Raw genomic sequence first — 25457 nt, forward strand, 5'->3', positions numbered from 1 at the left:
TAGGTGTTAAAAGCCTTGGTTTCTGATTTTGGATGCATGGAGATCAGTTTTTGAATTACGTATGTACTACTGGTGTTCTGACAGCTGTTTGAAAACAATATGAGATGACAGAATCATCTTCTGTAAGCTTCCTGCTGAAGAAAAAATCCTTAGCAGTTACATTTTACTGCTTAGAGGTATTGAAAGAAACCTCTCTGATCATAAATACATAAAATCAACTACCAGTTCAGAGAGAATGGGAAAATCTGTGACCCAGTTTTGGTGTAGTAAGAATTGATCTGGTGAAGTCTGGTAGAAATGGGGTTTGTAACAGAAAGCAGGCTTCAAAGTGATGGACTCATCCGTGTCAAATTTTGAGATCATTAGATTTTTTTTCCCTCATTAAATAATACATAAGCAGCTTTTCTATGTATTTAAATACATCTTGTGCAAAAGCTGAAAGCCAAACAGTGATTAGTAAGTAAACTCTCAATGTATGTAGAATTGATGTGATTGGTTAATGCTAAAAGCTAAACATGCAAGTTAAGAAAAAGTGGCGTTAAATACCTTCAATTCCGATTATTGAAGGCATCGTTATCAACTTAGTGAATTATTTGGTTTGATATGTGATTCCATTGTCCCTGTAGATCTTGCTCATGTGAGGAAGTCATGGGGTGTACTGGAGACTCATTGCTTTGTGTTGCATAAGCACAGGTGATGATACCAACAGAAGCAAAATTATTATCCGGCTGAATACTGTATCAGTGCCGGTGTGAACACATTTGCTTCTCTGTGGTGAATAGGCTTCTACCTGCATTTCTTTTCATGGCCTTCTGCTGTATTTAATCTTCTTATCTCTTAAGTCAGAGTATTTTTTGTTAACCCCTCACTGCTAGGTCAGAGTGGTTTAGGGAACCTGTGTCAGATTCGTGTGTTCGTTAGGGATGACTCTGAGAGCAATGTGGGTGTAACAGAGCACAGAAATGTAACTTTCCTAAACAATTTCACTTGCCACTGACTCCCACTGTGAATCTCTTTTGTGACTCCCTTCTCCTGTGGGCTTTAATCATGGAACAACATCACAGTCCTGTTTTCTGTTGTACTATGGGAACACAGAATCTGTCAGCAGTCCCTGCTTAGCTTATGAACTACATGTTACATTGACTTCTGTGTTGTTTCCCATCACAGCCTGTTCTTTGTAGGTCTAAATTTACTGGGATGGAAGTCTAAGAAGGCACAAGAGTAAAAATACTGTTCTCTGCCTAAGGAAATCAGACTGATGGTAGCTGTTCTACAAGGACCTGCTGTACCAGGGCACGCAGTACATCTTTGTTGTGACATCCTTGGCATGTGTGTTTCCATAAGAATTGCTGGCTACTGGAAGCAGCACAGGCCAAATGGTTTGCAGGAGTCACATTGAGGAAGCACAGGAAGGGGCCTTAAAGATGACAAACTTTGCCTTTCATAACGTTTGTTCATTTGGTCTCACAAGTGATTTATTAACAGCTTATGTAACATCTGACATTCAGTACAAAAATTAAAGCACCCTGGAGATCTTTTCAGAGATGAATGGAGTCCAGTTCATTTTATTTGCTTTGTGGCATGTTGGCAAATGCAGATGTTTAAAAAGCATATTGAAAGTCAGACCTTAGTAACTGTGTGTGCATGATTTTTTTTTTCTAGTCAATGGTGACTTGCCGTAATAAAACCTAAAGTTGGCATCTTGCTGCTGCTTCCTAGACCTAATGAGAAAACTGAGCAAAAAGGGAAAATGAGGTGGTTCTTTCCATGTTAGAAAGTACCCTTGTTGAGTGCTATCTATTTATCATGAATGCTCTTTGAGAACAGACCTGTCTCCAGTGAACAGTTTGCATTTTTGCAGATATATCTTCCTGTCTTCAAAAATGTCCTGGTGCCTGCTGAATTAATACTACTGATTAATACTTGATCCCCATTAGAAAGAAGAGCTTGGTACAGTGCAAGAGGAACTTGAAAAGCAAAAAGTACAGTTATTAGTGGAAATTCTTCTCCTAAAATTCCTTCGTGTTCTTTTTCTTCCAGAATTACTTGTTTGTACTAGGCTGTGCTTATGTTGCAGTGAATAATTTTTGACTGGTTTAATCTTATTTCCTCAGAGGAAGGCAAAGAGGAAATCTTGAAAGTTACTTTTGAAGAGCTGAGACAAGCTGTAGCTTTGTATGCTGCAGCCATGAGGAAGATGGGAATAAAAGTAGGAGACAGAGTTGTGGGTGAGTAACTTTTTTTTTTAAGGACAAGAGGTGAAATTTTCTTGAAATATGTGAGCGAGCAGTCAAGGTTATAGAAACATGAATATGAAATACTATTTCACAGAAACATTCTACAGAAAAGGCTCTTATGCTGCTATATTTACATTTGTGTGAAATACGCTTCTAGAGGGAAGGAACCCGGATTAGCCTGCAAGTTCTCTAGCACTGGAGGGGGAAGGAAAATACCTCATTCATCGCTTCACTAAGGTCTGCTTCATAAGCACTCCATGGAAGCGGAAGTGATGGAGACTTTGCATCTTCTACTCACAAGGTCTGGCAGGTTGATGTGGGGGCAGGCTTGGAAGTTATGGTCCGAGGTTGGTTGTTCTGGTGCCAGCTGGCAATTACCAACCCTGCGGCCCCAGGTAACACGGTGCACTGTAAATTGCAGTTCTTCAGGAATGGACTTGTACTACCTTCTGCCTCCAGTGCTTTCGGGACTAGTGACTTCCAGAATGGTGGTAGTGAACGGCTGGTGAGCAGTAATTTTTCAAGTCATACCAAAGCAGAGCCTTAGTTGTTAGAACCCTGTGATCCTTTCAGTAACTCACAAAAATGTCTAGAGTAGTATTTCCTGTCCTAAGACTGTCATGTGGATTTTTCCATATAAACAGGGTTTTTTTGCCTTGTGAACAGCTTGTACAGTGTACAGTCCAGGTATAGAAAGGACTTGCTGGCCTCAGCCCATTTATTTCTAAATTGCTGGTTTTGATCTTCTAACAGAGCCACTTCACCTCTACTTCGTGTGCTCTCTAACATGCTCTTTAGTTTGTTGGTGCGGTGCAAGTCAAAACTGTAATATCTTTGAAGCTCCTTCGCTCCTACTTGGTAGCTCTGCTGATGTGCATATCCATCTTACTACTGGAATCGCATGTCCTTTGAGCAATACTTGGCCATTATCCTAAGTATGTGTAAATTCTTATATGATGCAAACCCAAAGTGATGAAATTATTTGGTCTGTTTGCTACATATAACAAACCATAACTTGAACTCATGACTTCAAAAACAGAGGGATATGCATTATTATTTTTATTAAACTCACAAATATGACCTGCAAATGTAAAATATACTCATGAGAGCTTGTACTTTATGCATATGGTATGAACATTCTACAGAACTGGTAACTGAACATTTAATTATCACAATTGGTGGCTTGTTTTACATAGAATTAGAGTTAAGTCCTTAACTGGGTATGAACCATCCAGTGAAGTCAGGAATGTTTTGTCTGAATGAAGACTAACATAAGATGCTCTAATTATGTCTCCATTTTCAATCTTAACACTGTCACGTTAGTATCTGAAAGCTCACTGAGAGGCAACAGTCTCTGAAACCAAAGTAATGAATGGGAAAACTTAACGCTCTGCAAAGTTTGAGTAGTTAGTAGGAAACACTACACTTACATTCTACCTGTCCTCTGATGTGTGCATCAAGCGGTAAAAGTGGGTTGCATGTATTTTAAAAAGTTGCCCCAAAGACATTGGCAAAATAATATGTAACTACATATAACCGGAAACTTGGACACCATGAAACAAATCAAAGTCCTAGTCAGGTTTTTGTCAACTCCTTTTAAGGCTTTCTGTAAATGTTGTTTGCCATCATGAAGCACACAGAATGCACTCTTTTTTGACTTTTGCAATGACGTTTCTCCTGATGTGTACAAAACATTCAAATGCTGTGTTTTGTAGACTGCTTGTGGGGGTTTAATACACTGTTCCTTATTGTTTTATAAGTAAAAAAGTCATAACAGGGCTCAAAATAGTTCTCCCATACTATGTGTTGTGGGAAAGTGATGGACAATGCAGAAGAGTAATTACTGGATATGTTTTCATATTTTGTGTGAAAGAAAACTGTGTGAACACCCTGTGATGGGAGAAGGCAGTAGCTGTAAACTTTTGAGTAGCAACAGCTGTAGCTTTGGTGTGTTCCTGCAAGTAGAAACCTGCTGGTGTTTGCTGTTCTAATTCTCAAGTTAAAGTCCATTTCTTAGACTTTCCATATTGATGTCTGATGCTAAATGAGAGGTTTTTAATCCCTGGGAAGAAGATACTGCTCACCAGGGTAACAGATGTAATGCTGATGTTTAAGTATGACCAGGTGCAGTCTGATTTAATGGGAACACTCATTCTGAATGAAGATTAAAGAAATATATAGTTTTGTGTTCTAAAGTGCAAATTAAAGTCCTGTTCACAACCTTGTTATCACTGCTAGAACTCTTCTAATTAAAAACAGTTAGAAATACCACATTTGGGAGAAGAGAACAGATGATGCTGTCGTGTTGCGCTCATCTTGTGAGCACCTCTTAGTAAGGTGTACTGTGCAGGGGAAATGTGCTCTGTCACTGGAGAAAATGTGCTATTGAAATACAGCTGTAGTCAGTGGTGATAATAATTAAGCTAATAATGCTATTATAATTTTAATAAAATTTCCTTTTAATTACTGTATTTTGCTTAGCACAACTAGAGGCTGGCTGACTCTTGTTTGTTGTTCCAGCAGCTGGCTCACCTCTTCACGTATTTAAATTTAAAATCATAGTTGATATTTCAAAAAAAAAGATTATTGTATGAGTAAAATAGTATGCTTTAGGTACCACTTATTTTTATTCATACAGGTTTTTTACATGCTTGCAGAAGGTAGCAATTCCAAGTGTCTGTTGAAAATTCATCTTTAATGTCAGGGCTTCCTTCCATGGAAAGGGTAGGACTTCAACCACGTGCTTTCTCCTGTTCTTGGGAGGGAAAATGTGTGTGTTGACTCCAGTGGGCAGCCTGGAAGGATTTTTAGTGATTTCAAGAGGAGGTGCAACTTGCAGTCTCTGGCTATCTGGTGGTGTTACTGTTATATAAAAATAAAACAAGAACACATGAAAAAGGAGGCAAATACATTGAAAATACAATTAAAACTAGTGTTTGGATCCCAGCTCCCTAAATCTCTGGCGTTAAGCTCCCACTGTTTGAGTGAGCTGCAGCTGTTTTTTCCCTTGGCCTTTTTGTGCATTTCCTGAGCAAAGGTTTCCTGTCTGGCACTTCCACAGCAGAGACCTTTCTGCCCAGCTGCTGTAGGTACCAAGTGCCTGTGCTGGGCTCTTTGAGCATTTCAATAACTGAAGTATGTCTTTACGAGCAGTTACAACTTGTGGAAGCAGGCTTGTGTAGTGCTTAGTCCTTACAAAGCCCTTTACTTTTGATAACAGAAAAGATTAATGAATCTAGGCAGCCACTTTGTTTCCTTAAAATGGTACATTTTGGAGCTCTGATAGAGCTTTTTAAGTTATCCAGAGTCTTCATGTGCTTTTTTGTTCTGGGCGATTTCTCACGTTCTACTTCTTTCCACTCTGCCCTCTTACCCTGGCTGGTGAGAGTCTCTTCCTTGTAATCTTCAGTCAGGCGAACCCGTATCAGCTCCCATCAATTGAGCTGTTGTGCAGTTCCCCCTCCTTCCCTTCCCCTGGTGCCCCCAGTCCTAGACTCTTGACTCTGACAGGTTGCTTTGCCTTGGGCAGCAGCCCATATCTAGGGAGACCTTCCTTGTGAGAGAAGTCTGATGGCATTTTTAACAGCAATTTGGCTATTTAGAGAGAGATATGTATTTTAAGTCTGGTCTCAACTTCTTTCAGATGTTTCTGTCCTATGCCAGAAGGTATTTGGCAGTCCTTGGAAGAGCTAAACCGTAACATCTCAGTCAAAGGTTGAGGCTGTGGGCTTTTTTCCAAATCCCAAACTGAAATGGGGGAGAGGTGTTAAGTGTTAGGCGGAAAGTTTGAGTAATACACCCACTTCTGGTATCAGAGATCAGGCTCTCCAAAGCTTGCCAATATCTACTGGGAGCTAATTTGTTCCAAAATTTATAGCAGATGGAAGAAGGAAGGGTGATTCTTCATGTGGTTTATAGCAGTAATACAGGCATTCTTTTAGTACTTCTGAAAAATCAGCTTTTATATAGAAGGGAGATATTTTATTAATTTTATTATAGTTTCCTAATGCCTGGTCAGCCTGCCAGGTTCTGATGCCCTTTGTTGCCACTTTCTCTTAAAATTACTTAAAACCCTGAGCTGCTAGAATTATACACAAAACCATTAACACTGTTTTCCTGTGGTTTTCATCTCTATGCTTTACTGCCTCTAAGACAAGACTACTTTAACTTTTCATTATACTTAGCATATCCCCTAGTTCGTTCAATACTGTCTATGGTTGCATCATGAAAGTAATAGTATGTTAAAGTTGGAGGTGGGTGAATGTGGGTGGACAAGCAGCGATGTCAGCACTTTTTCAGCTTGATTTCATCCTAGTCTTCCCTTTCCATCACTAAGGAGATAGTGCTTAATAGTAAACATAGTTGAAGCAGATGTGTGGTGAAACATATCTCTTCTAAAGATGTATTGCCATACTGTCAGTGATGCTTGAACAGTTGGAAGAAGATACAACGCCTAATGCAAGCTACACAAATCCACATGTGAAGTAGTCCTGGTCTCCCACTGGTCGTCTCTTTGGCAAATAACAATAACTGCAGCAGGACTAAAATAAAATGGGGAGTATCTGCAGTTTTCATCTCCGGATAGGTGGCTTCTATTCTATCCCTGTAGCCAGCATTGTTCTATTAAAAGTCAGCAGTTAAAAACAAACTAATCTTCCCCATGTGTTCACACAAAAAATCCTCAACAAAACATCAATGAATTACATTGTTTAAAGCTGGTACTTTATCTATAGTAACTGTATTAGCCCTAGTTGCTTACGTGGGTTTTAAAGCTAGCTTTGTAAGAAGATTATCATGTTACTAATAGTCTCAGGCCACGATAACGTTAGGTAGGATGACCACTTTAAAGTCCTACAGGAGTATGAAACACTATATTAACATCAAAAAGAGAAACTGGAAGGCTGGCCTTTGTCTCTTCTGTTTGGGAGCTGGTATAGATCAACAGTATAAGCCATTGAGAGGATATTTCAGTTGCAGCCCCTTGCTTTCCTTCCTCCTGATGCATTCTTTCAAGACTCAAATTAAATCTTTGATGCAGTGTACAAGTTTGTTTGCTGGTGTTTTTTTTCCTGTTTTTGTTTGTTTTTAATTCGGAAGACTGAGTATTTGGATGCCTCTGTTTCTAAATACACATTTATTCTACTTTATGAAGGCTTTAGATGCTTGCAGGGAATATGTTCTCAGCACTCTGAGAAATGAGGCTTTTGATATAGTTTCTAGCATGATTATACTAGAAATTTTTGGACTACAGTTTTCACCTATTCTGTTAGGTTTATACTACAGTACTTTACCAAGTTTAATCTCAGCATGTGCTAGATTAAGTAAATAGTAGCTGACAGAAAATGCTGTCCTGCGCAAATCAGGCTGTAAGTACCTCTTAAAAAAATTCATATAGTGTGTTTAAGATATCACTTGTCCTGCTTAGAGATTTGTCGCAGGTTTTATGTTAAAGTAAAGCTTTTTTTCCTTTGTCCTTGTGGAGATTTTATGAATACTTAAGAGCCAGGAGGAGTGCTGGTAGGAGCCTTGGTTTGACAGACTCTGGATTCCTGGTTGCTGGGTTCCCATCTCCTGTGTTTTCAGCCCTATATTCAATTGCTTTCTGGTTCACTGAAAGAAGGTACAAAGATCCTCCTCTTTCTAGTAACAGAAGGTAGTTTCTGGCTTCCTTACCAGCTTCAAGAAAGTGATAAGTTAAGATACAGGGATAGAGAAGTACCTTCTGTAGACTTAGCCATGTTGACAAATGCTAGTTTTGATCCTTAGCTGAAATATTCTATCAAGGAACATGGAGGCTCTAGTTTAAATAGATGAACAAACATATGATGACATTTAAGTGACCCGTACCGTTATTCTTCTGTACATAGGTCACTGTTCTGTGACCCCTGATGTGAGTCCAGCTAAAAAAACGGGATTTTCATTCTCTTTCTCAGCAGCATTCCTGTTGACCAAGTTTTAGACACTTAGGTCCTGTGTCAGCCTACTGAATGCTTAGGAGTCAGTTGATATCTCAAGAGGCACAGTTAAATGCAGGGAGTTTTAAACACATGACAGTTGCTGTAATTGGTTTGTAGGATCTCTGATGTGTGAAAGGGAGAAATAATTTTTATTTCTGATAGCCCAGTTTTAATCTGAAAGACTGACAGAAGCAGTTTGTGTCATTTAGACTTGAGAGCTGTCGAGAGAAAAGCAACATGAGTTCTTTCGTTGCTCTGTTTGGAGGATCTCCTTCCAGAATAAAATGACATTTTTATTCAGAATACCTGGTGTTGAGGATTAGGACAAATAGGTGAAAATCCCAGTGAGAAGCAGGTTGGCTGCCTGCAATGATTGGGTTACGATACAGAAATGCAGAGTAAGTTGCCTTGCATGTTTCGTACCTTTTGGCACTTTTGGCTGATGTTCTCTAAAACTCTGACACCACCTCAAAGCCAACTGACAAATGAAAGTAATGATTTAATTATCTGGCTTGCAATAATAAGCAGAGACTTGTGCTCTTACCTCGAGGGCTTTTGTAGGAGTGGTGAAAAGACCTTGCTTATAATAGAACTCATGCTTGTAAGCTGTGGCAAGGTAATAACTGCTCCAGAGCATGAAGAGACATCTTTTAGATTTCATTGCACTCTGGCCCCCGATAGTCCCATCCAAGAAATGCTCAGTGGAAATATTTGGCACTAATTAAAAAAGAATTGCTTCTATTGCACAAAATGTCACTTTAGTCTGTTCTGGTTCATATATTTCAAATTTCAAATTATTTGTCAGGGAGGAAGATTTGTCTTGGAAGAAAAATCACTAAAATTTTGGGATTCTGTACCTTGTGTCATAAACCTTGACCCTAAAGGGAAAAATAGCAATATAAATAATGCCTTTATGGGCTTGAGGTTTTGCTGCACTTCATGTACTTAAGAACTTCACTGAACAAAACACCACAAACTGTAGGCAATTCTAGGGAGTAATTTATATCTTAACATGGTATGAGGTTTTTACTCAGTTGCGTTTTTTTCCAGAAATGGTTGGGCTCAAGTCATAATGCTGTTTTCAAAGTTGCTACTCCCAAAAGCCCAGCAATTTACGGATTAACTGAAGTGGTCAAGCTGGCTAAAGAAACCAATTTCACTGATTTTTTTTTTTTTTTCTTTTTTGAATTGTGAAGAAAAATCTTGGTTTAAATTAAGACTTACGTTTGAAGCCTACTCTTCACAAATTTGAAAAAGGATAGATTTTTTTCAAGTTGTGTAGACAAACTGGCAAAAATGAGGCTCAGTACCCTCCCACTTGATAAAGTTGATGTACCAGAAGTTGCTGCTAAGATCTGTGGTCTTAGTTCCTGTCCTGAAAAGTACATCCATAAGTATCTTTCTTTGAGAAGTGCTTAGCACTGGTGAGTTTTTGCTGTCTGGTAGATACTTGTGGAGCACCTGCAACTTGCACTGCAGTCCAAGATCTGTCAGGGTTCACCACTTTCTTTATTAAACAGGTCGGAAAGCATTTTTGTTGCCATTTAAGTTTGCTTTCAAACGCTAATTAGATGTCCAAGTACTGCAGTTAGGCCTATCATGTGCCTTTTTTTAAGTCCTTGGGCATCTTATTGGTTGCTTAAGAAGGACGATCTGAAACTCTGGATCTCTGATCAACTTCAGTGTAGTTTGTGAATTTCAGCTGCATGTTTTTATTTGTGGATTGGATTCTGATTATTTGAGGGTCAGTCTCGGCCACCCAGCACCTTCTGGAGAGTTGTTCAAATTGAGCCCACTGAAAAATCTAACTTTCTTGACATTAATTTCTTCTGTATGCCTTCATAAATTGAATTTAAATCTTAATCTTACTGCAAGCTAATGAGATAAACCTGAAGAGCTACATTTGTAGGGGAATGTTCCAGGGCTTGTGCAACTGTATTATTCCCTTATCAGCTGAGATACTGCTTTTGCTTGTTCGTGTTTAAGATTCTGGCAGTGACTACCAGCCAGTGTTTAGCTTTGTAAAGCTGAATCTCTGCTTTTGAACAGAGTATTTATAATCTTTCCTTCCAGATACTCGTTGCCTTTTTAACGGCTGTTTCTGCAGACCTCTTCTATTCCCCTGCACGGTGCTGTATTCTTAGTGTCTCTGTCCCCTATTCAATCCACAAACTTATTCTCTCTCCCAGTTCTTCTCTTCAGTGTGCTGCCCTCTTATCCTGAAAGTCTCTTTAATTAAGCAGGAACATTTGTAAATTGGGAGTAACCTTGTAGATATAAAAATGTTACAACTATTTTAATAAATGGAATGTAACTGATTTGACTTTGAAGGAGGACGCTATGGTTTTGTGGAAAACTTTAAAGGATGCTTCATTCTAGGATTTTAAAATTTTTTTAATCCGTTGAAAGTGGCTATTGTATACATTATATTTAGTGTAAGATTTGATATTTTTTAGTTTGCTTCCTCTCTAACAGTTCAAATCCTGCCATAGGTTACTTACCCAACAGCATTCATGCGGTGGAAGCAATGCTGGCTGCTGCGAGTATTGGTGCTATCTGGAGTTCAACATCACCAGACTTCGGCATTAATGTGAGTAGCCTTATTATTGCCTGTTGCAGAAAAGCTATTGTGTTTCAGCCAAATGTGAAGGTGATAAATTAAAGTGGCAGATTATGTTCGCTTTAGTCTTGCTGCCACCTCCTGGCACAGCCAAGTACAGCAGATTTTTTTCTAGCTGCCACAAACTGAATGAAACCCCATGCTTTCAGTTGTTACTAATGACTTTCAGCAGAGTAATTTGAGTATCTTTAGCTAACTCACTGTTGGGATATTTTCAGGCAGAATCCATAGTCTTGGTGAGCTTTTATTGTATTAAGTGTACAAATGAGCAGCAATGCAGCAGAGTTGTCTGGGGCTCGGCCCTTCCTTCCCAAATCTGTCCCTGGGCTGCTTAGCTGCACTCCAGTTTCTTTGCCTAAGTAGTCCCTTCCTCTGCCTCCTAAGTGGGTAAACGGAGCAACAGCCCAGTTGGTCTTTTCCAGAAGGCTTTATGTTTGCCAGCAAGGTGAGGAGTTTTAGGCTGGTATTGCTAACCTGTTGAACTCTTTTTAGTGTGGGAATAAATGCTATGTATAAAATATGCAAAAAATTACCATGATATCCAAATAGACGTTACAGTGTGCCCTGGAAGCTTTGGGAATATATTATATGCTTTCTTTGGGAAGTCTTTAGCACACATCATAAGCAGCAACAGATACAAATAATTTCTAAAATGGAGTGTTGAACCTTTCTTCTATCTAAAAGTTTGCATGAAAGCATTTGGAGAATGCACTGTGCATTGGAGAACACAGATATACCAAAGGTTTTAGGTAACATATACCCTCAATCTTGGTGTTTAACCCCGGTAGCTGGTTAAATGTATGGAATTGTCATCTCTGGATTAACACTAGAGGGCAGCAGCATTCCACTTTCTTACACTTGAGGTTGTATCATTGGGAAAAAAATGATTAAAAAAATCATTACAGCATGTAATGATCAATCTGTTCTACAAATATTTTCTGCTTGCTCAGAAAATGACAGTATGGAGTATTTTCTTTGCAATGTGATTTGATCTCTCATCTGGGGGAAGATTGTTCATTTTGCTTGCATTACAGAGTACTGGTGTGCTTTCTGTCCATGTTGATGTGCCGTTATTTTCACTGCCCAGCTTTATTTAGTTTTTGTGATAGTTTTTTAATGAAACGTAGCCTTGGAGCAGCAGTGCCATCGATAAAATTAATTATCCTTTGGCATGGCAGCATGTGTTTGCATGAATTCAAACCCTAAAATCTTGAGGGAGATCAGCAGAGGTCCTTGGAGATACTGGCTTCCACCCTAAGGAAAAGGGATTCCTCCTTCTGTGCAGTTGCATTAGTCCTGTTAAGATAAATAAAGATTTTTGTCTGTGTTTTGGGAAATAATGTAGCATTTTCAACACTTCAAATCCAATTGTGTATATATGTTTTGTGAAGCTTAGAAATGTCACTTTCCAGAACTGCCTACATGTTGCAGGCTCTGAATGCCATACATCCAAAGACTTCACAAGTGTTCAGGAAGTCTGCTGTCAGAGAACCAGTGAGCTCCCTCCCACGCAGAGTGCCGCTCTTGGCAGCTTTTGCTTCATTTCTCTAGTCCCTGTTATCCATTTACATATATTAATAGGAAAGTGGTTCTTTGCAGCCTGGGCACAAGAAATTGTTGGATATGTAAGTTTAAAAAGAGGCTCTGGCCTTAGAACTATGTGAGAAACCTTTGGTGAGCCCTGGCAAAGTCAGTGCAGCCCCATTCATGGGACCCTGCACAACTTGTAGTGCTGGATTTGGGGCTTGAGGAGTAGAATGAGCCATGTCTGGTATACCTGAGCTTTTCATGAAAGCAGTTCCTTGCTGAGCCATCTGGTTGGATTAAAGTTCCAGTGTAGCAATTACATGTTCCATCTGTTTGTATTGCCTTTGTGTCATATCAGGCTGCCCTCTGGGATTTCATACTGCCAGTGCTAATGAATCCAACTGGGTGTGTTAGCAGGATTAGTAAAACCCTGAGAATTGTAGTCATCTCTGTTTCTGATTCACACCTTGCTTCAGATTTGATTCTTCTGTTAGAGTCCTCTCATTTTTAAACATCAGGCAGCATGTATGCTCTGTGCTCAGCATGAATGTGTGTACGCACGCACACATACACACATATATATACACACACATGCTGTGTGTAATTCGGCTGCTTGGTCCGTTCTTTGAAAATAATACAAAGAAGAAGGTATGATAACATACCTCCTTCTTTCCTGCTTAAGAAAGCAGGAAATTTGATTTCATACCCCCTGAGAGAGTAACTTTAATGTATTAATTAAATCTGTTTCTGAGTTTGTTAGCTAATGCATTAGGGGCTTCTTTAAAACACAAATCACCAGAAACTGTTTCAGTGGCAGAAGAGGTTTTCAAGTAATTCATGAAGTTAGGTGTCAGTGCGTTGTCACTGTATTTTCTTATGTTGTGAACAAAGAACAGGAAATGCATCTTTGGGTGATAGGAGAGAAAGTTTTAAAGTGACACATTCAGCAGAGACTGTTGCCTATCTATATTTAGTCGTATCCCTGTACCTTACCTGTGGTGTTCCTAAAATGACAACATGGAGAATATGTCAGGACAGGACCTCTATACTTCTGCAGTAGGCTTTCTTGCAACCTTGACCAGCCCAGCTTGGGAAGGAGGAGTTCAACAGAGATTAGTTGATTGTGATGTTTTTGCATTGGTCTTTTGACTTGGTAATAATTGGTCTCACTTTGGCTGCAAAGTAGAGGACAAAGCAGGAGACAGATGAGAATAAAGAATGCTGGGAAGAATAAGCACGTGACTGAAGTCTGATTTTTTTGCAACATGATTTGGGAGCTTGTCCCTGAACAGTTAGTGACAATTTTACAGTATTGAGTGATCTTGTAGTTCTTCATGTTTCAAGTAATGTAGCTAGAGAGGGATGAACTGTTACTGTGTGCTGAGAACTTCTACTAAAAGGATTTGCTTCTTGCTGTTGAATACAAAAAAGATCCATTTCTGGTAGGCTGCTGCATGCAGTGTACCTGGTGAAAAAATGCCAGAAGGGTTTTTCTATCAAATGTGATAATAGCTATGGTAAATTCCTGAAAACAGCGTAAGCTGGAGGAGGCACCTGAAAATGTAGTATTTGAATGTGTCCTGCCCCAGAGGTTCTAAAGGAGCTATGGTAGGTTTTTTTGTTGGTAGTGTGTATGTATGTGTGTTTTCAATACCTAGTTGTTCTGGTAAAAATGAGTGGTACAGTTTCTCTTGTTAATTGTAGCAGAACAAAGCTGCCAGTTCATGTGCAGTGCCACTTTGCCATCTGATAAATGCGTCTTCCAGAAGACTAGTGTTTTTCAGTTTTCTCCCCATGCAGACTACCAAACTGTTGAACTGTACACTGTCAAAGCAGCACTGGGGACAGTCTACAAGAGCATATAGAGCACCTGCCTGCTGATGGAGACGCAGGAGTCTTGTGGGCTAACTCCTGATCACATCAGTTAGGTGTTTGTTTATCCTCTTTAGATGAGTTTGTAAGTCTGATTCTCAAGATGAATTTTTGACTGCTTAGATAGCTTTGTGAACTTGATACTTCAGTGAATCCTGTGATGTGCTAACTTTATCTTTGTTATTGGTTGATATATTTGGGGGTCATGGAATAGACTGTCATGTACTTGTACTTTGAAGATCTTGGGTGAGCGGAAGATAAGCAGGTAGCTTTTAATAATTCTGTAAATTCCTGTCCTTATTCCTTGCTTGAATTGAGATTTCCATTTAGCATCCAGTGCGTTTTCCTACTGTAGCAATTAATCTCATTGTTTTAACTTGTTTTTCCTCTTGGTCCCTAGGGTGTACTGGACAGATTTTCCCAAATTCAGCCTAAGCTCATCTTCTCTGTTGAAGCTGTTATATACAATGGCAAAGAACACAACCACTTGGAAAAGCTGCTTAGTGTGGTAAAAGGTATTTCACTGCATACCATCTAGTCTTAGTTATGCTGTAGTTCTGCGAGCACTCAAAGCCTGCACTGCCACTAAAAGTGACACTATTAATTGCTCGTCACTGTCCTTCCTCCTTAATGGTATCCCTGTGGCCACTCAGAACTTCAAAACTGATTTGAGTGAAAACTAACCGGTCTTTTGTGTAATTCCATAGGTAGGTTAGGGTAGGTTAGCTTAACTATATCATCATAAATTAGTCTGCAGTATAAGTGGGGAAACAGGGACTGATGATACTGTTCTTTTTTAAGCCCAAATGAAGTATTACAGCACTAAAGCTTGCAGATTTACATACGTGTTTTTTAAAAGACTGGCAATATTGAGGAAATAGTATCTTAGGTAACAGTTCAGTCTCTTGGGGTTTCTTAGCATTTAAAACTATATCCAATACTCAGTGCATCAGAATTATTTCTGTTACTTAGTGCACTACACTGTATGATACAAGCAGACAGAAAAGACCTTCAGTTTATGTAACTGTATGTAGAAAATATTTTTTTCTTCATTCTAGGGCTTCCAGATATAAAAAAAGTGGTGGTGATTCCATACGTCTCCTCAAGAGAAACCATAGATATTTCTAAGATTCCAAACAGGTAACGGGAGCTTTTAAGCTGTGACTGTCCTAACTAGGGATGAGATGGATGCTGATAGCTATTGAAACTGCCTGACCTTTTGAACTTGCAAAAGCTAGGATTTAGCCAAATTTCTTAATGTAGGTCCAGCTTCATACTGATAACAGTAGTAGTATGTTGCTGCAGATGTTTTGCTTCTACAAAACCACTGGTGATATTAATGGTTCTCAAATGAAGGCAAAATTCAATAGCATATAGCAGGGAGAAGAAAGTGGCTTCCAGAAATGAACAATTCATAAATTAAGTGACAATTTTAGTGCCTATTTAATGGTCTGGATTACAAATGCTAGATACCTTTTGGAAATGGTTGAGTTTCCAGACTTGGTGTTGAGGGTCAGATTGTTCCAGTCTGCTCTGAGCTGTTAAGGCTCGCAGCTGATCGTATGTGCAGATTTTATTGGCTTGATCTGGTTGTGTTACATCTCAATATTATACTAATGTTTTATTTTAAAACAGAAAAAGGAGACAAAACAATTAGCAATTCAAACAGTAGAAAGACTAGGAATTAATATAATATATATGGTTTGAGTATATAGTTTATTGTAAAAAGAACTATTAGATACAGAGGTAATCTTAAATGGGCTGGGGTAATGCTTTCACAACAAATTTGAAATGTTCCTTTATTCTCCTTTTATCCAGTGTCTTTTTGGAAGACTTCCTTGCTACTGGGAAAGGAGACCAGGCCCCCCAGCTGGAGTTTGAACAGCTGCCTTTCAGTCATCCTCTTTTTATCATGTATTCATCAGGCACAACAGGGGCACCAAAATGCATGGTTCATTCCGCAGGGGTATGTCTTCCCTCCTGGAGCTGCGCTATCTATATATAACTACCTGGGTTATATTTTTCCTTTAACAGTATCATATCACAGTGTACTTTAAGAATTGATTGCTGATGGTTTTTCAGTAACTTGCAACAAAACTTTCTATTTGTACGTGACTGAAAATATGGATCAATAAGGATGTAAAATAAGTTGGTTTAGAGGTTGGTGTGGAGATCTTTCAGAGATTTTAGCCATCTCCTGGGAGCAAGTGCTTGTCACAAAAGCAATAGTAACACTGGCCCAACTGATACTTGTAGGAAAAAGGCCAGAGAACTTGAACTGGGTGCTTGGAACTGATTTTTGGACACTGTCAAGTTGAGGCCCATAGGAAGTTTGCAGATTTCATTATCTAGATTTTTTTCACCTTAAACTTTACTCCCTACATTTATCAGTTCAGAGCATGTCATCCTCATCATTCCTTTTTTTTAACGAGGGGAGCAAGAAGGTGCTCTCTGTCTTTGGGTGTAGGTTTTGCTTTGTGTGGAAGCTTTGCTTTAGGTAGCAGCTTATGACTAAAGGTATGTACGATGTTACTGCCGAAATCACATGCTTTCCATTTACTATTCATGTTCTAAAAGTTGTTCTAGGCAACTTATTAAAGTTCAGGAAGTGACTCCATGAGTCAGGCATAGTGTTGAAATTTTAACTGCTATTAGTATAGTCCTTAATAAAAGGCAGGGCTTTTTCCCCTTACAGCAGGCAGAATGTGTCGTCTATCACATTTGTACCAACTTGTATAAATTAAACTGCACAACTATTAGCCAGTGTCCATTGCTTCTGCCGTTTGCTCTGAAAGTCAGGATGAGCATCTTGGGACGCTGGCGATAGAGCTGTCTGGGGAGCCTGATGGCAGGATCGCTTTCATTTTATGCCTGTAGTGTGTACGTTCTTGCCTCTCTTTGATGGCAAGGACTGGAGGATTTGCCCACAGACAAATCCCACGATGCCTGTAAACACTCTGCTTTATGTGTTATCAATAGGAGATCATACCAGGCAGCATGTGACATACAAAATGGTCCCTTTGGGACACAAATACTATCTTTGTGAAGAAGAAAGGAGGTGGTATATTTTGAAGTTTGACAGCTGTATTGACGGTGTGCTGGCTTTAAACTGGTTAAGTACTTGCAAAGGTGGATTAGCAAAAATAGGGCAAGTGATTTGTTCAGCGATGCATGATAAACAGTAGGGAGATGAAAAACACAGATGTAGATCAGACAACAGGACTTTCCTCTGTTGCAAAGTTCTTTCTCTTCCTATGGTATCTGTATGGCTGCTTAGCTTGCCCTTAATCATGCCTCTGCGCTCCATCTGAATCATCTTTTCAGTTCATCCTGAGCTCCCTTAGAGTTTAGGTACAGGCTACTCATTCTTGCTGGGGAGGAGAGAATGTGATGGTTTGTTTGAATAGGATATGTTATTTATGAGGATTCTGTGTTCCCACTGAGCAGCTCTGTAGTGCTGGGTGATTTTTTTTTCTTAAGTTCTGGTGCTATCACCTCTGGCCTCAAAGCAAATTGTTGCATCAGAGGCTTCCTTGGTTTCCATGCTTTGTATATGTCAGTTTGACTAGGGCCTACAGTAAATCCATGCAAAGGCATTCTTAGATGTCTTTTGCACATTTGATTGGGTTCCTCTGTTTGTTCTTGGCTTAATCTTGTTTCCACTGTAATTAATGGGAGGATTCTCATTCATTTCAACAAAAGCAGAATTAGCCCATGGTCTTTGTCTCATTTTCCAGCCTCAGATTAACCAAAGTTTGGTTTTGATAGTTAAAAACGCAAGAAGAGATGACATTTCAGTAAAGACATTTTGATTATTGCTTATTTGCAGTGTGCTTCAGTGCTGTTTTGTTACTGTACTGATCTTACAGATGCTGATAGGCAGCTTACTTTAAATTCACAACTCGTTTTATCTGATTTGCAGTATGTTTCTGGTCTGTTTTCTCTGCACATATTCTGTTTTCTTGACAGACAGTGAAATAGCATACGTAAATGATAAAAATGAAGTCAGGTCATGGGAGATGATTTAAAAAGTAGTGCCTCGGAGGGAGTCAGATTTTTCTTCTGGTCTTGGAAGCAAAGCTGTATCATATTGAACGATTGGTTGTGCTACAGAAAGACATTTGGAGGGTTATTGGAAAATATTAGTGAGTGATTGTTGTTCTGAAGTCATAAAAACATTGGTGGTTCTTCTTACCTCATCCATACAGGCCCCTTTTCAGTTATTCCATATTCCGAACTATCTAAGGAGATATTTTTTTCTGTAAAAATCCTAATAATTTCTATCCATTGTAAAGACTCGCAAAACCTGGACTTAAATAGCTGCACTTCTACAGACTTCTTGTGTTAACTGTAGGCAAATCGCTCTGAGGATTTTTCATGCTTGGACTCTGAATGCTGTATGGAAAACACTGCTGGTCTGAGGCCAGGACCAGCAGCCATGAGTAGCTGCTCTCTCTCAGCTACGTAACCGCTTAGCACTGGTCCCTTATGTGCTGATAGTTTGGCTTCAGGAGCAGCAGTGCCTACTGATTTTCTGACACTCCAGATGCTTAGCGCTTTCTCAGCCGTATGTTAAGCCCAATGAAGACAAGGAGACCAGTAAGTTTTTATCAGCTACCAGATCTGTGCCATGAAATGCTTAATGCTTAGAATTTATTTTGAGGGTTATACAAGTCCTATAAATAAACATGAGAGAGCATCTTGGACCCTTAGCTCTTTAGAACAGCTATGCCTTCTACCATAATACCTTTGTTTCCAGACAGAATTGCCAGATTTTGCAGGGGAATAGTTTATAGCCTCTACACAAAGTCAATGTTATAAAATTTCCTTTTGGTTCCGAGACTGTGGAATAGCGACAACTAAATGGAGGAAAAAGAAAGTCAATGTTTATTTTAATTTGACTTCTAATTTCACTACTTTGTGTGACTCTTTCAGATTCTTCTGCAGAGGCAATGTGCTTGCTTTTGTAAATGGAATAATTATGTTAACACCTGCAATTCTTTTGGCAACCTTAACTGTTAAGTTAGTGCTCCTAAATTCCAATTATTTTATTAATTTTAAAATGTAGATAATGGTAGCTATAGCTAGGTGGCAGCATTGTGACAGTATATTCAAACAGTAGCAGGTGAATTCAGACCTGCTTCCTTTGTGTTGCAAAGAGAAAATAAGATTTACTTCTTTATTTTTATTTAGTGTGTTCTGCCTTTTCTCACGAAGTATGTGCCTGTTTTATGACTCTCCTTTTTCATTTCAAATCCTTATCTGTAATCTATTTTCATTCAGCACAAATCTTGTTTCATGCTTATGAGGCTCTTAATAGTTCCACTATAACTCCTTGCATAAATGCAAAACGCATCTTTATTTTAAAATCAACCACATGAATTTGTCACTGCAGTGAAGTGACGTAGTGAAATAGTTTGTAAATTTATTTATCCTAACAAGTTATGCTTTAATGATGATCAGAAAGGTACTTCAATGGTATTTCCAACAAAAGAGGAAAGGAAGTAATAAACTTCTGACTGCTCAAAGCGTCAATATTCACAATAATGATTTTTCACATTGCTAGTCACTTCGGTGTTTACAAAAGATACATATAGTTAGGTCTTTCATCTCCTAGATGTTAATAGATAAGATGGTTTGGATAAACAGTGTTAATGTATTGCAGCTGCTGCAGTTTATAGGAGCTCTAGGTCCTTCATTCCTCCCAGTTGCCTAGATATACTGAAAATGAAACTCTGTCAAAGCACTTATCTTGGAAATCTGACTGGTAAAAGCACGCTGTTAAAATTATAGCCTGCATGGAGTACTCTGCAACTCTAATGTCTGGGCAGAGTTGGAAGCGAAGGAAGTTATTTATTCAATGGATTACAAGTGATGTGCAGTGGGAATTGCTGAGGTCTAATAAGAGAGGCTGAAAAGTTATGTGAGAAAATGGAGAATGCAATTGCTGCTGCTGTAGATAGACCCTGGGATTTACTTCAACTGTGGTTAAAAGGAAATACTTGCCTGTAATCCTGGAGTACATCCTGCAAAGGATTGGCAGTGTTAATGTTCTGTCAGAATTTTTGCTTTTCATTCATGTGAACTTATATTTTTCTTTCACTATGTTTTTTCAGGGTACGCTAATACAGCATCTGAAGGAACACATTCTTCATGGCAACATGACCAGCAGTGACATTATTATGTACTATACAACGGCAAGTGTGGCTTGTTAAGGCATTTTAAAAAACACTTTAACATATTTTTCTTAAAGATAGGAGATCTTGTAGGAAAAGTCTGCAGGTACATCTTAAAAACTGGCTGGATGGCCGAGCCCAGAGAGTTGTGATGAATGGAGCCAAATCCAGGTGGCAGCTGGTCGTGAGCAGTGTCCCCCAGGGCTCAGTTTAGGGCCCAGTCTTGGTTAATAACTTTATCAGTGATCTGGATGAGGGGATTGAGTGTGCCCTCAGGAAGCTTGCAGATAACACCAAATTGGGTGGGAGTGTCGATCTCCTCAAGGGTAGGACAGCTCTGGAGAGGGATCTGGCTGGATCGATGGGTCAAGATCAACTGTATGAGGTTTAACCAGGCCAAGTGCCAGGTGCTGCACTTGGGTCTCATCCAGCACAGCAGACTTGGGGCGTGTGGATGGAAAGTGCCCGGCGGAGAAGGCCCTGGGGGTGCTGGCTGACAGCCGGCTGGGCATGAGCCAGCAGTGCCCAGGGGGCCAAGGAGGCCACCAGCCCCCGGGCTTGTGTCAGCCCTGGTGTGGCCAGCAGGGGCCGGGCAGGGATGGGGCCCCTGTGCTCGGCACCGGTGAGGCCCCACCTCAAATCCTGGGTTCAGTTTTGGGCCCCTCAGGAAAAGAAGGCCCTTGAGGGGCTGGAGCGTGTCCAGAGAAGGGCAGGGTCTGGAGAGCAGATCTGATGGGGAGCAGCTGAGGGAGCTGGGGGCGTTTAGCCTGGAAAAGCAGAGGCTGAGGGGAGACCTTCTCACTCTCTGCAGCTACCTGAAAGGAGGTTGTAGTGAGGTGGGTGTTGGCCTCTTCTCCCAAGTCACAAGTGATAGGACGAGAATAAATTGCCTCAAGCTGCACCAGGGGAGGTTTAGACTGGATATTAGGGAAAATGTCTTCCCTGCAAGAGCGGTCAGGCACTGGCACAGGCTGCCCAGAGAGGTGGTGGAGCCACCATCCCTGGGGGTGTTCAAAAAACGTGTAGATGTGGCCCTTCGTGACATGATTTAGGAGGCCTGGGGGTGATGGGTTGATGGCTGGACTTGATGCTAGAGGTCTTTTCCAACCTTAATGATTCTGTGATTCTGTGATTGTACTTTTTAATGTACTTTTAATTCTTGCTCTGCAAGGGATTGTCCTACTTAACTGAGTTTAAAAAAATCAAGTGGAATAATAAAATGCAACAGGGACCTTTCTGATAAAAGGTCAAACCCATATTAAATGTTTCTGATCTAATTAGTGAGGAAAATGGATTGATTTTTAGTCTCTTACATTTATTGATCTAACTGCTGCATCAATATCACCTGCAAAACAGGCTCCACCTTCCTGTGTCATGCAAGGCTTGACCATACTGAAGATGAGAATTTATGTTATGTCTTTGTTTTGGTGGTGAGGAAAGAAGCTGCAGGACTCTCAAGTTTAGTAAAGTGAAGTGAATAAAACTGATCTCTGTAGGATTTCAGTTACGTGGTGGGTTTTTTCTGATGCTGTGGTAAAGAAAATTACTCTTCTATTAGTCTTCTGTTACTGTAACAGTTTGAGAAGACTAATGTCTTTCCTCATGAGTTTCTTTCTTAACTTTTAACACTGCTAGTTAGTTTGTAATATCTCCATGGAGGAATCATTATAATTACCTTGTCCCAAAGTTGTCCTGTCTCTTGCTCTGTCATGCTGGTTCTCTCATGCTTCAGAAGTGTGTGTATAGGGAGGTATGGAATCCCTATCTCATTAGGTATTTTTAAGAGTAAGTTAGATGGACATCCGTTGGGAACATGTAGCTGATCCAGTCTTGGGATGGGTCAGAGGACAAACAATACTCCAGCCTTACTTTCCGATTCCTAAATAATATGATTAGACATAATAGGCAGAGATGGGCATAAACTCAAGTGCTGGTTTAACAGTTTCTTAAAGCAGGAAAACTTCAGGCAAGGAAAGTGGAGGGGAAGATGACCCTCTTGCATAAGGGCTGGGAGCATGCTTTGGTCCAGATGATTCTGCCAAGAGTTACACCTGTCCATCATTTGCCAGTTGCCTGTAGCTCCTCTACCAGCATATGACAGTGAGCAACACTCCTGATCCTGGAGTTGCCAGGAAAGCAGTCAGCCAGCTGACAAAGATAGAAACTAACGTAGGTATTTTCTCTTTTCCAGACCGGCTGGATGATGTGGAATTGGTTAGTGACTGCACTTGCTACAGGAGCTTCAGTGGTCCTGTATGATGGATCTCCTCTAATTCCATCTCCAAATGTGCTCTGGGACTTGACTGACAGACTAGGGTATGTAAACAGGATTAAATGGAAGGATAACGGTCTTTGCTCCTCTAACGGTGACCGCATGTAAGCAGCCTCATTAAAGGTGGTGTTCCCTTGGTCAGAAACTAGTATGTAGCATGACATAGTTTATCTTTTGGCTTAGCCTTGAGTGGAACTACGTTTTAAAATTTTGTACTAAAACAGTCTTTGAGAGAGAGCAGAAGAGACAAAGAGCTGATTGTTTCAATTTTGAGTCAAGTATTTGGATTCCAAGCAAACAAAGAATTTTGGTTCAATAGTCAGTTTTCAAGAGCAGCCTTTTCAAAAGGCAGTAATTGGGAGCAATCTGAAGAGTAATTTCTGAGCACACTTAGAAAATAAGAATCCTTTATTTCAAGCAGCTCAGCATAAGACTCAATATAGCACTTTGACTTAAAGACATAAATGGACTGGAAAGGCTCAGCAGGGTTGCTTATATTTTCATATTTTGCTTTTTAATCTGTAATGCCTAATTCTCCCTGTCAAGCTGTTAACTGTTTTACACAGTTCTTTGTGTGTAAAAAATGCTCACAGTGCCCTCTCTCGAAGCCTAGAGAAATGGCAGGTATCAGAAAAACAGCTGTAAAATCCTGTGGTGGTATTTAGCTTTGTACACTGGTTAAACTTTTTTTAAATATAACTTCCCTATTTTCCCAACTGGATGTAAGGAGTAGATCTGAATGATACTACCAGTAAAATAATGAGTGTCATTTTTAATTGGGAATTAATTTTAATTCATTTGTGGCAGAAAGTGGATGTCAAAAGATTTACTTTCTGACTCTTAATAATTAATAATTAAAACTCCACTCTGTCTTTTGTGACATGTAGTATTTAAAGACTGACATTTTGTCTCTGGCTATCATAATTGAAGTTTAGTGCCTAGTCAGAATGCTTCCAGTAAAAAAAGAAAACCCAATACAAAACCACAAACTTAAAACACCCCCCACCCCGCAAAAAAACCCCAGTAGATCAACAGGCAAAAATTTAGAATCGAGAAATAACACAGCTTATTTTTAAGCATTGTTTCTACATGCCAAAAGTAAGTGAAGATAACTGAAATGTGTCTGCATGTCTCACTTTTGTAATCTGGTGCTAAAAGCGGTGGCCATCTGTGTGGTACTTCATAATGCAGTCTGTTCCCAACTCAGTCATATGTTACATATTTAAGAAAAAAAGGCTTCAACATGTTAAGACTACTTTACTTCTCTGAAGATGTACCATACTTTCTTTCAGATAGCATATTCTTATAGTATCATAAATGTATCTCATACTGCATGACAAGAATTACTTAAGTGGACATCAATTAAAGATCTATTCAAGTGAACTGTATTTAGTCACCATCCACTAATTATATAGCATTTGGAAGGAAATAATAGAAGACTAGGCTCTACATGTGCTGTAGAGGAAGTGTCAAAGAGCTTAAAAATAAACAGAGAAGCATTATGTATTCTAACTGCAAAATAGGCAAAAATTTGAACCATGGAAGGAAAGTAAAATATTACACAAGACTAAAAATACTTCACATGGTTGTGGTACCGGAGGGGCAGTATATTCTGTGGGTTCTCACGTGCTGTTCCCATGTACCTGATAAAGTGCTCTATGCACCAGTGTTTTTGTGCAATTAGCCTGTCCCTGTTGCTGCCACCTCTTGGGTAGGCCCTCAGTAACTGTCACCCAAACGGCAAAGGAAGATATTCCCTGTTGATAGTGTTGAAATAGCGCTGCCTCTGTTTCTGAAATTGTATTATCATCTCAAGAGCTGTTCTACTTTCCATCTTGTCTTCAGAGTAAAAGCAAAGATAGCAAGATCTTATTTCAGGTTCTACTGATGGATGTATGGCCCGTGTTCTGTGCACTCAGGCTGTACCCCTTATTCTTACCTCTCTCTATGCATTTTCTTGCATGAGTTTATTGCTGTAATATAAAACGAATTAGCAGGAGGCAGGGAAGAAGATTTCCTGACAGTCAGCAGAAACATTAAACTAGCACTTTCATTGATCGATTAGGGAATGGGTACAGCCTTCGTTTCAAGTTTTAATTATGTTGTCTTGAAGAGCTCTAAAGACACTTTTTGCAAGGGCGGGATTTGATCGGTTAGCTAGGCCAAATTTCATGTTCAGTTAGGCACCTGCAACTCACTTTCATCAGTGGAAACTGAACAGGTATCTAAGAAAATCACTGGCTACTGTCATCAGAGTGAATGTTCTTTGTTAAACTGTGCCCTGAAATGGCAACATTTTTATGTGTAAGACTAACAAGGCAGCACTTTTGTGTTAAAACAGCGTAGTGGCAATTATGGCCCATTAATGAAGTAAACGTTGTAACATTTTGTGATGTCTTTGGAGTGTTCTGCAGTTATGATTCCTGTAAATGAAAGTGAACGTCTTCCACGAGGTGGGAAAGCTTTGCTTAATATTTAAAGATAGAATTAGAAGTTTCAAAGCTGCAGAAATTACGTGTGATCTGACTAATTTTGATTGCTCAAAAGGATGTGCCTTGCACTTAGAAAGCTTTAAGAGACTGCATTGCTTGACTAATCAGTGTACGGAGTATCTACAGCCTCTGCTTACTGCAGTGGGAATTGCAGGTCTTCAGAATCCTAGCATATTTAAATATGCTAAACGTTTAAACTTTTTTCCCCTCTAGGATCACCATCCTTGGAACAGGTGCCAAGTGGCTGGCTGTGCTAGAAGAGAAAAATTTAAAACCATGTAAGCTTCAAGAAAAAAAACCAACT

General features: G+C 39.6%; 1 protein-coding gene across 1 annotated transcript in view; it reads left to right on the forward strand.

Annotated features, from left to right (window-relative positions):
- AACS (acetoacetyl-CoA synthetase) overlaps nt 1-25457 on the forward strand; it is a 44872-nt gene that overhangs the window by 9118 nt on the left and 10297 nt on the right. The window contains exons 4-11 of the mRNA XM_064466374.1: nt 2115-2228; nt 10687-10784; nt 14614-14728; nt 15272-15353; nt 16032-16179; nt 20330-20410; nt 22581-22705; nt 25367-25431. Coding sequence (XP_064322444.1) covers nt 2115-2228; nt 10687-10784; nt 14614-14728; nt 15272-15353; nt 16032-16179; nt 20330-20410; nt 22581-22705; nt 25367-25431 — 828 coding nt within the window. The remainder of the gene's footprint in view (nt 1-2114; nt 2229-10686; nt 10785-14613; nt 14729-15271; nt 15354-16031; nt 16180-20329; nt 20411-22580; nt 22706-25366; nt 25432-25457) is intronic.

This window comes from Phalacrocorax carbo, chromosome 15 (assembly GCF_963921805.1).
Source record: "Phalacrocorax carbo chromosome 15, bPhaCar2.1, whole genome shotgun sequence".
Classification (NCBI taxonomy): Eukaryota; Metazoa; Chordata; class Aves; order Suliformes; family Phalacrocoracidae; genus Phalacrocorax; species Phalacrocorax carbo.